The sequence below is a fragment of the Athene noctua genome, chromosome 1 (genome assembly GCF_965140245.1).
Source record: "Athene noctua chromosome 1, bAthNoc1.hap1.1, whole genome shotgun sequence".
Lineage (NCBI taxonomy): Eukaryota > Metazoa > Chordata > Aves > Strigiformes > Strigidae > Athene > Athene noctua.
In genome coordinates, this window is record NC_134037.1 from 205,050,488 (window position 1) to 205,064,578 (window position 14,091).

At 41.9% G+C, this 14,091-nt stretch overlaps 1 protein-coding gene across 1 annotated transcript in view; it reads left to right on the forward strand.

The window, feature by feature from the left end:
* Positions 1 to 3,273: 3,273 nt before the first annotated feature.
* NALCN (sodium leak channel, non-selective) overlaps positions 3,274 to 14,091 on the forward strand; it is a 248,446-nt gene continuing 237,628 nt past the window's right edge. The window contains exons 1-3 of the mRNA XM_074910888.1: positions 3,274 to 3,428; positions 4,106 to 4,255; positions 13,221 to 13,367. Of these exons, the coding sequence (XP_074766989.1) occupies positions 13,260 to 13,367 (108 nt within the window). The 5' untranslated portion in view covers positions 3,274 to 3,428; positions 4,106 to 4,255; positions 13,221 to 13,259. The remainder of the gene's footprint in view (positions 3,429 to 4,105; positions 4,256 to 13,220; positions 13,368 to 14,091) is intronic.

Genomic DNA, 14,091 nt, shown 5'->3' on the forward strand with positions numbered 1-14,091 from the left:
TGGGAGAGTAGCAATTGGATTTTATAAGACAGAACAGTTGGTCCCCAACTTGTGTTGGGGACCTATTATTGTTTTCCCTTCTTAACTCTTGCCCTTCCTCACTAAAAATGGGGAAGATGATGTTCCTTACTTGGCTGCTTTGGCACACTTTAGAAACACTTCACTCTAACTTTTATCCTTTTAATTGCTTGAGTTAACTGCATTCCAGAAAAAAACAAAACAAAAAAACCCCAACAAACACACAAGGGCTTGACAGCTATCCAGATTCTGCAACAAAACATGCAAAACTAAGTAGATGTTTTGCATTCCCTCTTTTTCTTCAGGATCTACTGAGTGAGCAGGTCTAGGAAACGTTGATTTCTTCATTACCTTTTATCTGGGAAGGTCTTACTGTGCTTGCAGATCTTGTTACAGAAATTAAAGTTACAGAATTTAAATGATGAAAATTCTCCCCTTGCATTCTCAATACCAGTCTTCTGGAATTTTCCAAAATTTCCTTTTAAATGGAAGTTGCCCCATGACCAGTTTCAACCATGTGTTGAAGTCTGAAGAACGAATAAAGAAATTCCTTTATCTGTTCGAGATTTATAGAGATGAGAGTTAAGTCCTTACTAAGGCACATCTTTCCTTTTGACCTATTCTGCATTACCATAAAGTGATATTTTAACTCCCAAATTCAGTCCTTATCTGTGTGTTTATGACTTGCTCTTTAGGTCAATGGGAATTTTCTAAATCAGAATAAAACCAACCTTCAGCCCTAAACATTAAACATCAGCACAGACTTCAAATGACTGATAGAGTCTTTGCAAAATTATATCAGCAATTTTATAAATATCTAAGCTTTCCACTTTATCCTCACATACATGATATATGCCACTCAAGTTCTAAAATGTTCATAATTGCTTCTCAAGTGACAGATGTGAAAGTAAATTTGTGTTGCAATAGCAAAGCAAGAAAAGGCTTTTTCTTGCAAACTGCAGACCTTCACTGTCTGCACAATTCTTTAAATGAAAGACATGACTATTTTTCCTTTGTGCATAGGCAGTTACATCAGGGGCTAAACCCTTCTTCCAGCCTTAGCATCATCTCATGCAAGTTGTGCTCATGGACCAGCTGGCGCAAGAGAATCCTACCTTCTGCTGAAAGTGTGGGTCCACATTAGGAGCCTGCAGTTCACAGAAGCTCAGAATGGGCAGGTAGGGCAAAATTTAACACTGTACTACCAAATATGATACCAGGTACAAGCAGAAGTTTGAAATACATAAGGAAATATGTATTCTATAATACAAAACACATGTAAGGTAATTAATCCCCTTTTATTTGGTACTCATTAACCAGTATTTAAAATACTGTATCCAGTTTTGAGCCCCCCCTCCAGCACATGAAAGATGTTACAATGCAAGTTCAGTGGCAGGCACCAAGGTGGTTGGGGCAGCAGCACTTGCCCCTTGAGGAGCAGCTGAAGGAGCTGGCTTGTTCAGCCTGGAGGAGGGATGGCTTTGGGAGCACCTAAAACCAGTCTGCCAGAGTCTACAAGGAAGCTGTCAAAAGGATGGAGCTGGGCTCCTCCCAAGGGTGCATGGCAGGAAGAGGAGAGACAGCAGACAAGAGAGGGTCCAACCGCATGTCAGAAAAAATGTCCTTCACCGTAAGGACAGTCAAGCACTGGAACAGGTCGCCCAGACTGTGCAGTCTGTGTCTTGGGAGGTTTTCAAGACCCAACTGGATAAAGCCCTAAGCAAGCTGGTGTGATCTCATAGCTGAGCCTGGTTGCGGCAGATCGGTAAGACCAGATGGCTTCCCGAGGTCCCTTCCAACCTCCATTGGTCTATCGAGAATTATTTTTCCTAGGCCAGTATATCCACAGAAAAACTGTTGCACAAAGTCACATCTGCTGGAAAATGTTGATTTCTTTCACTTAGATTTCGCTGCAACATTTCACTGTTTGTCGTTTTTCATTTACGAGATGCTATCACTAACAACATAATGCTGCCTAGCAAGCTATCCCGAGAAATAAAATAGAACTGAGGAGGAAAAAGACAAAATGTGAAGAGTATTATTTGTAAACACATTTATTCTTAAACTGATTCTTTTTTTTTTCCACGAGATATCAGCTGGTTGATTGCTATCAAAGACACTAGCCCTGAAAACACTAAAGTGAGGTGCTTAAATTTACTGGAATTGCTAATGCTGGCGGGACTGCATCCATAATCCTGAGGCCAGCTTCCTAACTGGCTTATTAGTTTTTGTTATAAGCATCAGATAGATACAATCTAAAGGAACTAGATAATACAATTTATGCCATATGTTTTCTTTCTGCTTACCGAGGTATTTTGCTAAGGGTTTTTTCAAATCCTATTCCATGTCCTTAATGCCGTTGTAGCAACAACTGCATTTGCAGGATTACCTCTTTAATTTTGCTAATTTTACAAGTGCTAGAAGGCTATGGGCTCACATTATTCGTATCAAATAGTATCATTTAAAGACAAATTATAATTTAGAGAAATTTACTCCCCCCCCCCCCCCCCCCCCCCCCCCCAAGAAGGTAAAAATACAGATTGGAACACGGCAACTTCATTTATTGAAACGTTTTTCCAAATATTTACTTATTCATTTATTTATTTATTTGTGGTATCTCTTTACATAAGGTGATGCTATTTCATGGATTTATTTCAATGTGGAGCTCAAGACTCAGCCTTTATTTGGCTCTTCAGCAATTTGAAAACTAACCAGACCACCCAGCTGATACTACCAGAGAAGTAAAGGTTCTGCAGCGGCAAAGTGCGCGACTGCTAGAAAAGCTTTGAGGTGCACCAACAGGGTTTCTTACCAAAATAAGAAAACTATCCTTGAAGATCGCCATGAGGAAAAAAACACCCCACACCAAACCCGTACTGAACAGCGGCTGCGCCTGCTCAGCCCGAGGGGTGAGCCCCGCCGGGCTGCCCCTCACCTCGCTGCCCACTCGCGCGTTTCGGGGTGCCGCGAACACATTTCTAAGTGGCTGTGGGAGTGTTTTGCGTGACGGGACCACCGTCCCGGCCGCACCCCCTGCCTCCCGAGCGGTTAAGCCGTATTCCCTCTCAACCGGGAGCAACTCGAGGGTGGTGGTTGCTTGGGGTGTTTTTTCGACCTGGCGTGTGTGCGCTCGGTCCCGTCTCCTCCTCACCTGCTCCCTCCCCGCCGCCGGCCCGCAGGCCGCCCCGCCCGGCCCCCCCACACCCCCGCCCCGTCCCCGCGGCCGCCCGCCGCCGCCGTTGCCGAGAGACCGAGGGCGGCTGCCGCCGCCGCCACCGGGCGGGCCCCGCCGCCCCGATCCACCGCGGGGAGGACGGCGTACGAGACAGGCACACCATCGTAACACCTCACACACCCGCGGGGGCCGGGAGCGGCCCCTCCCGACCGCGCCATGAAGGGAGATGCTGGCGGTAGGTCGGAGGCGTCGGGCGCGGCTTGCTGCGCGGCGCTTGGCTCGGTACACGGCGGGCCCCGGCTCCTCCCCGCCTCCCTCCCCGGCCCCTCCATCGCCGGCCACCGCGGGGCTCTCCCGGGGACGCTGGCGGCTCCCAGGGAGGGGACGGGCGCGGCGGGAGGCCTGGCCGGCTCCGCAGGGGCTGCAGGGGCGGCGGCGCCCTCCTCATCGCCCGCCCCAACCGTCCTTCCCCCGCCGCGGGAGGGAGGGAGCGCGGCGGGCCGGCCTCGGGGCCTGCTGCAGCAGGGAGCGGGAGGCTGGAGGCCTGCCCCGCCGCCCCGGGCCCCCCCCGCATCCCTCAGTGGTGCGCAAAAAGCGCCTCGCTTCCTTACTGAGGCAGAGCCGGGCCGTGGGGCCAACAGGCCTCTTCGTCCGTCACGGGCCGGGGGTGCACTAATGGAACGGCGTGGTTGTGGATGGGGCCGAGGCGGGACGGGCTGCTCTGTGGGGAGCTGCCTCCCCGAGGGGAGGTTTCGCCTGGTTCGCCCGGGCCGGTGGCTTCGGGGCTGGGGCGGTTGGAGAGAGCGACGTACCTAGGCCTGAAGTCAGTCTCTTTAACGTGCATTTTCGGGGGCCTTTACACTGTGCGTTGAGTGGAGAGGGGTGCTTAACGTTGACATCGTTTTATTTTAGCAGTCCCGGTAACGTCAGCGGCATGTTTCTAGGAAGGATGGAGGTTTCTGATGGCCTTTATGTGCAGAGACAGCTTTTAAGTCAGCTATGATTTGGTTGGTTACCCATTGTTGCATTCTGAGACACTCATAAGGGAAATAAACATTCACGGTGAGAAAATACTAACTAAATGCTATTTTGAGTCTTTTGTTTTTGTCTTAAGCATCCTTAATTTCCTGTTTCATTTCATTGTCACTCTCTCTTTTCATCTCCTTCCACAGCAGCCGCATCCCACCTGCCCTCTATAAGTAACCAACAGAGAAATACTGCATATTAACAGTGAACTAAGTTTTGTGGCATAAAACAAAGAATTATGAAACTTTAATGCAGGGAGAAAAAAAAATTACATTTCTTTGAGTTCTCTCTGGCTGCCAGAATACACCAGCTCTGCAAGTTCATGTATATACCCTTGGGGATTTTCAGGAACAGTTGGGGGTATTTTTGTTTAACGACTTGAGCTTGGTACTGTGTTTTAAAATGAATCATAAGAATCAGCATGTTATTTGTGCTTTTGAAATATCGACACATAGTCTTTTTATTTGGGACATCTGTTTTATTTTGATCTGAAATTTGGTCCATCACAGTTCATTCCCATTTAAGCTCTACTTCGTGGAAATACAGCTTACTCTGATTTGACTTATTTCCAGCTTCCAGACATTGCTGGTACCAGGAACACTATGTAGACCTATGTGGCATTCATTCATACCCAGGTTTTGAGTCACAGAAGTTTCAGGTTTTACACCGTCACCACAGGAGATGAGTAGTATCGAGCTGTGTTGCAGGGAGTAACAGGACACAGGACCAAGCTCTGGAAGAGGTGGGCAGTCTTGGATTTTCGCAGATAATGACTTTTTAAGGCATGGGTATCTCCTGATGAGATAGAAGTTACTGGCTTCTGGGGATTTTGGTTTCCTCCCCACCCCCCCCAAGGTATTTAGGAATTCAGGGAGTTGTAAACAAGATTTTTGATGTGTTTATGAGTAAAAGAGAGGTGTTGCATTCACAAATTACTTTTACTATGTTATTAATAGAATACTTACATGGTTGGAAAATGACTTGGGTGTTCTGTAAATTTTGAGCATGAAATCTTTTTGGAAGTAAAGGGCAAAGTCAGCCTAATATGGGCATTATGGGTGGAACCATATTTTATTTTCCTTTCAGTCTTTTTCAGTTCTCCCTTTCTTTACTTCCATAGCCTCTTTTATTTCACTTGAAGTTTCCTGTATGGGTTAAGTACTGATAAACGTCTTGCTTTGGGAGATACCACTCCTAGACTATGGCCGCAAATTGTCTTGGTTCTTACTAGGTAATTTCTTTTTCCTTTCTTTATTTTCTGTGATATTTTCATCTTTCATCTCCTTTTTTTTTTTTTTTCCCCCCCCCTACTGTGAGGACAATCAAGCAGTGGAACAGGATGCTCAAAGAAGTTGTACAGTCTTTGTCACTGGAGGTTTTGAAGACTAGACTGGAGTAATCTGAGTAAACTGCAGTAACCTGGTCTGACACCAGAGTTGACCCTGCTTGAACAGGAGACTGGACTAGAGACCTCCTGAGGTCCTTCCAACCTGAATGAGCTTATGATACTATGATCTCAGTTTTCCACAATAAAGCCTTTGGGTTTGGCCTTTTCTTCCTGGGTTGTTACATTCAATCATTGTGTTTGTGAAGATGGTAGTACCATACCAGGGGTTACAGCTGCAACTTCTAGGCACTGCTCTGCAGCAATAATAATGCGTATCACATGTCAGTTTGTTTGTTTTAAAGGAAAGATAATAGGATAAAAAGAAAGAGTCCTAATTTTGTTTTCAGCATTTCATGTTTAAAATACTTAAGTGTTAGCTATTTCACTGGTGTTTCCTTAAATGATGGACAGGGGAGAACTTGGGAAGCAAAGATGATCTAGAATATTCAAATTTCATAAATAATTATTTTAGCAAAAAATTGTAACAATGCTAAAAGAATATAACCACTGTTTATTTAAATTCTTAATGTATTTAAATTATGAAAAGATGTGTATACAAGGTTCTAGGCACACTAACATGTAATTAGTGGTACAACAAAATCCCAGCAACATTAAAATAATCACTTAAGCAGCAGGCATGCTGCCAGCCATCTGCCTACAGAGAAGCTCCTTTCCACCCCTGCATCATTCTGGGAAGGATGCCCTCATCCCTTTCTTTAAAACCCTGAAACATTGGTCTGCAGTTGTTCATAGCAGGTTACTGAATGTGGGGTATTTCAGGGAGAGGACAGGTTGCCTGATGGCAATATATTCCCTTTACAGTTATATAGCACGGTTTAACAGCTAGATTACTTCAAAAGTTCATTTTGATTATGGGCCACGTACCCACCACTTGCTGCCCTAGGATGAGTCTACTGCAGTGTAGTCTATATGAAAATCCTGAAGAGACCCTACCTGACAAAGACCTGCAGCAATGCGCTTAGTAAGGAACATGCTGGAAAAAATACAAGAGCAGTGTTCTGGGATCTACTTTTGTGGTCTACTCATCTCCAGGTGGAAGTTGTGGTGTAGCCCTCTGTGAAAGCAAAGGGGCAGGCAGCAGCAGGTCATTCACTGAGAGGATTCAGGCAACCCATCCTCTCCCTGAAATACCCCACATTCAGTAACCTGCTATGAACACTGCAGATTACTGGGCATTTGGTGGCCATCATTAAATTGTAGCACTTTGTCAACCATTCTGACAGAGTAATGTCTAAGTGTATATTTAAGTTGCAGGGCTTGAAAAGCTGTCTTGTTGTCCAGTCATGCCAACACCCAGCATGTTGGAGGGAGATTGAGAGTGCTCAACACGTTTGTGCTTTGGTTTCCACTGAAAGAGCTGGTTACTTGTACTGGGAAGTAGCCACTTCATGCTTGCATGTGTCCCTCCTTTTGGGATACTTGGGAAGCTGAGACTGTGAAATGTGAGAGTGTACCTGCTCTTTACTACAGAAGTAGCTTTTGAGTACCTTGATCTCTTACTTTTTGTGTAAAAGTGGTGTAGTGAGATGTGTCATGGTGTGGTCTAACAGTGCCATTTGAAAAACCATCTTCTTTTTTTTTTTTTTTTTTTCTTTTATTCGACCCAATTTCTCAATTGAAAAATGTTAAAAAGTGCACCAATTCTATTTAAAATTATGGAGTTGATTTTCTGGCTGCATCACAGCACCCCGTATATGCTTGTGTAGTTTCTTCAAAATTGTATCTTCTGGATGTTAGAAACCTTATACTAAAAAGGACTTGTGATACGACATTATGTGTTAGTAGTGGTAGGCCGTATATCTGGCTTACATGAGATCACCTTTTGTATGCAATGTGATATTTGATTCTCTGTGGTGAGTAGGTCTGAATTATTTTGTCTAGGTCTGAGAGGAAGAACTCATACTTAAGAAATAAATACTGCGTGAGCACTGTTGTTAGCCAATAATAAGACAAGACACAGGAGATGTGTTGGGAGCAAAGACATAAAGTCTGGACAGCTGTCTGTTTTCAGACTAGATGTTCTTACAGTGGCAGCCTTAAGCAATTGTTAAGCCTTCTTCAATCCATGAACCCCAGTCTGGTATTTTTGATCTGGGGTCCTGTTAGTAAGTACAAGATGTCACCAGCTGTTCTTTCCTACCTGTATCCAAATGGTTTGAAAATATGAATGGAACTGATTTTTAGGATATTTCCTTCAGTATACCTTCTTCGTGAAGAATCCTGTTTGGTTTTAATAAATACTGACGTTTGGTCAGCTCTTAGCAGTATACTGTGTTCAAAATAATGAAGAGATCTTTTAGGACATTTTATCAGATGCACTAACAATATCACACAGAACAAATACTGAAGTAAGTTTTTCCTTGAAGCTACTTATGAGTTAGTAACATTCATAGTGGCATGTGCTATGTGATTGTATCCATTGGAATTGTGTCTTTACCCTTTTAAAATTAATATATCTGTACTGCCATGTATATGACTTGCTCTCTTCAGACATTTTGCTACATGAAAACAAATACTGAAATGCCATTCACCTGTACCTGTACCCAAAAGCAGGGATGTAAGAATATGGGGATGGAGGGAACAAGCAATAGAGAAACTAGTGACAATTTGCTAAGAGGGCAAGAAGGCTGTTGGGATAAAAGAATGAGAACAATTTTCCTGTAATGATATAATGCATACTATGGTTAAGAGCCATTTCTTCTTTAGGGTAGCCTATGGTTTGGGTTTTTTAAAAATGTATAATATGGAAATGGGATTTTGTTATCATGCTGCGTGTATGGGTGTTCACGTCCTCTTCCTGTCACCCATTTTAGCTTTCACAGATAGTAAAAGTTTCGAAGATGATTATTCTCTTGGTAGTGTAGGTGCCACTATGTGTGTCCCAGCTCTGGAAGAAGTTGGAAAGGGACTTGACATTTTCAAAGAAGAGTGAATTGGTGTTGAAGAGAGTGCTTGTAGGTGGCCAGCTCACATGATATCAGGTGACAAAGTCAGTAGGCAATGAGAAGTATGTTGGAAGCCAGACACTGCTGATTCCAAGGATTTTTCTGATTTTTAAACTCGCTCCAGAAGTTGTAGGTAGGACTATCTGCTTTATTTTCCTATCTATTTTTCTGTGAAGTCATTTTTCAACTGCCACCTTTGTCTACCAGAGAATTTATAAGCATGTTTTTCTGACTTTATGACAGAGATTTCTTGAGCAGATTATGCTGTATACAGTGAGCTTGCTTTATAAATGGACACGGGTTTCTCAGCATTTGATGTGGTGTAGGATCAACTACTTTTAAAAATTTGTCTTGATTTTTATAGGAAGTGCAGACTTTAATCTGCAGGAGCATCTTGTGGTTTGTGTGGATATCACTAACTGAGATTAGACATTCTTCAGACTTTTTTTTTTCCCAAGTGCACCGTGGGTCTTAAGTTCACCAACTATTGTGCTACCATACTTTCATTTTAGCAGAAGCTGCAAATTTAGTGGTTGGTGATGGTTCAGACAGTGTAGTGGTTGCTGAACATTCCCGAAAGTTCAGGGAGGGAGAGAAGAAAAGGCTGACCAAATGGATCTGAAGGGGCTCAGTGTGTGAGTAATTTTCCATTTTGTCTTTGCTTCTAAAAATGTGGATGTAGCTCCAAAACTCCATGGGATTTTACTGTCTCAAAACCTGTTTTTGCCCTGCACCCAATATTTCTTAAAAACTCTGGAGCTAGAAATATATCCTAGAGAACATATTAAGCTTTTCTTGTTAATAACAGGTTCTGATCAAAGAAAGTCCTAATGCTGTGTGTTGGAATCAATGCGAGAACTGCAGGGGTGTATTTCTAGTTGGAGTTAGGGAGGACTACAGCCTCCCCATTAGCAGAGCGTGCTGCTCACTGGTGTCACAGGCTGGAAGGAGTTCCTGCACAGCTTCCTCCTCTTCATCTTTCAGCTGGTTCCCCCTTGCAGAAACAGGTGCAAAAGGATTGTAGTCCAAGAGTTAAAATTCTTTACACACATGGCAGAGTCCTGAGGCTGCATTGGGCTTTGTGTTGCTCTACAGTAACACACACATGTAGAAGCCTTGTGTATTCCCTGGAGAAATAATAGTGAGAACAACAAGAAAAAATTGCATAAAAGCTTGAGTGCTATACTTTGAATAATCTTGCTAAAGACCATTTACAGAAGGTTCTTGGCTTGTCATCTTTATTCTGCATCGTTTTGTGGACATTTTTGCTCATTTCAAGTAGCAAAGTTCTTATATTCCATAAACATTTCCTCTTTTCCACTGGATTTATATGCATGGTGATTTGTTTATTCAAGGACATTCTTAAGAATTCTGAACTCTTTAGTCAACCATTAAGTAGTGAACGGAATCCTGTCTAAAGGTCACAATATTTTCTGTGCCCAGATCAATTTTTTTAAAACAGGCACTGGGTAAAAAAGGGTGAATGAGAGTTTCATTAGAAGGATATGGCTGATCTTCCTACACAGCAGATGTACACATAAGCAATACTGACAAAAGCATAAGGATAATTATCTACTTTCTTCCCCAAATGGACATAGCTTGTTATTTAGAGTGTCATTTATTGGCTTTTCAGTGTTTCATATCCTGGGCCTCTTCTCATAATCATTGATTGTACTTACCTTACTGATTCTCTCTTTACTGGTACATATTTTCTTAGAGTTTACTAGGACCACTGTCATAGCCATTACCAGAAATGATAAACATAAAATTATTATTTCGTTAATTCACTGATTAGGTTTTGAGTAATAGTTTCCAAAGGAACATATTTGCAAGAAACATTTTAGGAAGTATGGGTTTGGGTTTTTTCCTAAGATCTTGAGAAATGCAGCTCCCAAGACATTGCAGTAAACTTTTTATCACTGTGCTAAATGTAGCCATTTTAAGGCTTCATGACCTCAAAAAGTACATCAACATCTCTGAAGGCTTCAAGCGTTTCTGGTTACGCCTTGGTCCAAGTAGAGAAAATAGGTTAATACGTTAGACTTAGAAATACATAGGAGAAAGCAGGCAAAATAGCCAGAGGAGGAAGTAGTGAATTCAGTTACAAGAAAGAAGTTGGAGCATGAAGTTTGACCATGAGAATTAAGAGAACATACAACCTTTATGGATATTATTTCAGTCTTCATTTATTAGAGACACTATTCATTTATAATGTTCAATTTACAATATTTGTATATTTTTAGTGACAGCTTACCAGTTTCACTTGTACTAAGATTGCTGTGACTGACCATCCAATACTAATAAAGGTGTCAGAAGTTGTCCCTTATTTTGTGCCTTTATATAATTTCTGTTTATTTTAAAAAATCAATTACTGTCACCCTCCTCCAGCAGTCCAACACCTTGACCTTGTTGCTTTATGGTCTATATATAGATAGACCAGTGGTTCAGACTTGTTTTTTAAATACTAGACAGCAGATAAGAGATAGGTGCATATAGGCAGGAAAACATAAGGTCGTACCGATGGAACAGTCATCATGATTGGCAGTTTTAGTTTACTAGCAGATATGAAAGAAGGTACTGAAAAACCTTTGTAGAAGCCTGCAAGGAATTCACATATGGACCTCATCATGTATGGAGAGACACCGTAGGAGAAACGAGAAAAGCACTTTTCTGAAAACGTAGCAAAGGAATTACAGAGACAGGAGCTGACCTCTTAAATCTGAAAGAGAGAAAATAGAGTAGGAGTAGACTTCAAGGGACTTGGAAGAAGATGAATAGGTTCTCTTTGCCATAACAGCTGAAAGAAGAGACAGCCGAGGATGCATAGGTGCATAGTGTCTGGACATGAAACAGCAGTCTGTGGTTGAAAAGGCCGGATGAGACCAAGCACGTGGGAACTTCAGCAGTCCTGAGCCCACTGTTTCCTCCAGCTAATTGAGGACAGTGTTTCTTGCATTCATGTTACAGTCATCATTGTGATACTTGGGCCTGTAATTAGCAGGGCCTGTAGTGACAGGACAAGGGGGCAGCAGTTTTAAACTGAAAGAGCTGTGGTGATTTAAGCCCTGCCAGGACCAGAGACCACATTGCTGTTGTCCCTCCCCCACCCTCAGCCGGTCTGGCTGGAAGTTAGGCACAAACCCCGGGTTAAAGTAAGAAGAAATTTAATACAACAGTGTGATAAACAATCTGAACAACAACAATAGCAATGATAACAACAATAAACAGCAATAACAGTAAGCAAGACAAAAGATATACAGAGAAAGCCCGCCGTGTGCTCCCCACCACCAAGTAAAGAGTTCCCGTGCTCCGACCTGACTCCAGCATGGTATGAATAAACCGGCTGGAGATCCCTTCCCCCTCTCTCTCTGCTGGGGAAACTTAACCCTATCCTACCTGAACCAGAACGAGAGGGAAGATTTAGGTTGCGCATAAGGGAAGGAATTCTTTACAATGAGGATGGTGAGACACTGGAACAGGTTGCCCAGAGAAGTTGTGGATGCCCCATCATTGGAAGTGTTCAAAGTCAGGTTGGATGGGACTTTGAGCAACCTGATCTAGTGAAAGATGTCCCTGCTCCTGGCAGGTGGGTTAAATTAGGTGATCTTTAAAAGTTCCTTCCAAACCAAACCATTTTATAATTCTATTTTATGCTGGTTTTGACAAACTTTTCAAAAGTGTAGTGTCACCTACAAACCATGCTTAGTCCAGACTAAAGGTCCAGAATAAGGTCTCAAGATCTTGCTTTCTCCTTCCTCCTCACTTTTCAAAAAAAAAAAAAAAAAAAAATCCCTAGGGGATTATATTTCATGAGTGACAGAATTGTATTTCCTGGGCAGTTACTCCTTGAGAGGGTGTATCTTCTTCATCTCTTTGGATTTATTTAGACTCTAGGATCTATGAACTGTGTCTGTGGGAAAGTCAATAATAAGATTTAACCCACCTCCCTGCTGTCTTGGTGCATCCGCTAGTTGTGGCTCACATTGCTGAGCATACAGAAGGCTCTGTCAGTGTCGCCCATGCAGGAATGTCCAGACTTAGCCTAACCTTGTGGAAACAACACATTTTCCCCAGTACTTCCATGTGCCCACACAAGCCCCAGAGACAGCTGACTGTCTGGCTATTGGATAATTGCTAAGATTAAAAAAAAGTATTAGAAAAATACATGTTAGTAGTAGTATATAGCAAAAAAGCTCTTCAGATTTCAGTAAAGAATCTTAATGTCTGTTGGCTGCTTAACATCGCCTATTTGCCTTTGGCATGTTGGGCTTTATCTTAGCCTAGTGTAATAAATGGAAATGTCACCATTAAATTAAATGGCTCCAGGTCAAATCCGTCCAGTGATTACTCTGGGTTTAAGTTCACAGCAATAGCATTCTTTGCATATCAGTACAAATTTTCTGCCCATGTTGCTAAGTTTCTGGTAATTGTTTGCGTTGCATACCATTGTAATTTTTGTAAACTAACGAGAGTCATGTCAGTGATTTATATAGGCAAAGCATTTTAATAAAATGAGGATCCTATTAATCAGTGGGGACAAAAGCAGTCTGTGTGAAAACAAAGTGCTTTAGGTTATTTGTAAAACTGTTCAAAATGCATTATAACGGGGTTTTAGTCAATTAATGTCTTCTATTTTTTTCTGTTCAAGGAGGTTTCATGATTATAGATAACAACAGTTAACTTCAGGATGCTAAAAAGGAAACAAAGCTCAAGGGTGGAAGCCCAGCCAGTTACAGATTTTGGTCCGGATGAATCTTTGTCAGACAATGCAGATATTCTGTGGATTAACAAACCAGTAGGTATCTCTTTCCATTGTTACTAATTTTAAGTTAAATGTAACCTGTATTACTGAAATATAACTTCCACAAAAGATTCTGAAATAGATGTCAGAAACAAGTATTGAGCTGTAGTTGCTAATCCACTAGTTCATTTTTTTTGCAAAAAGTCCAAAACTACATAAAAAGGTCTCTTTTGGTTGTTGCAAATTGATGGAGATCATCAAGCAGTGTTTGCCAAACAGTTCATCTACTGATTGTTTTTTTAAACAGCCATCCTTTCAATTTCTCTGGTTCCTAACATATTTATTGAAATTAGAAGTTAAGTTTGTAGAATGAACTTTTGAAAAGGATGTTAAAAGGAGCATTTCATTGCTAAGGTGGTAGCCAGCAGTGGGCACTTTTGGTTTTCAAATCTCTCCTTTTACATCACTTATGAATATAAAAGTTTATTTTGGCTGGTTATTTTGAAATACGGCTCATGTTTGTCTGGTATCTTCTAGTTTACAAATTGCCCTAAGAAATGTAGATAGCTGTAAGAGTGTCTGACAACTTAAAACTGGGGAAAGCTTCATTGGGAGTGGAGTTATTAATAGAACATGCAGTATTAAGAAAATGCCTTTACCATGTAAGTACAGTTATTATGATTAAATTATTTATTCAGCAGTCAGTGTGCGTATGGGATGCCTGTATTTTGAATGATTCATGTCTTTGCAGAGAAGGCATTTTTGCATTTCTCTTAAA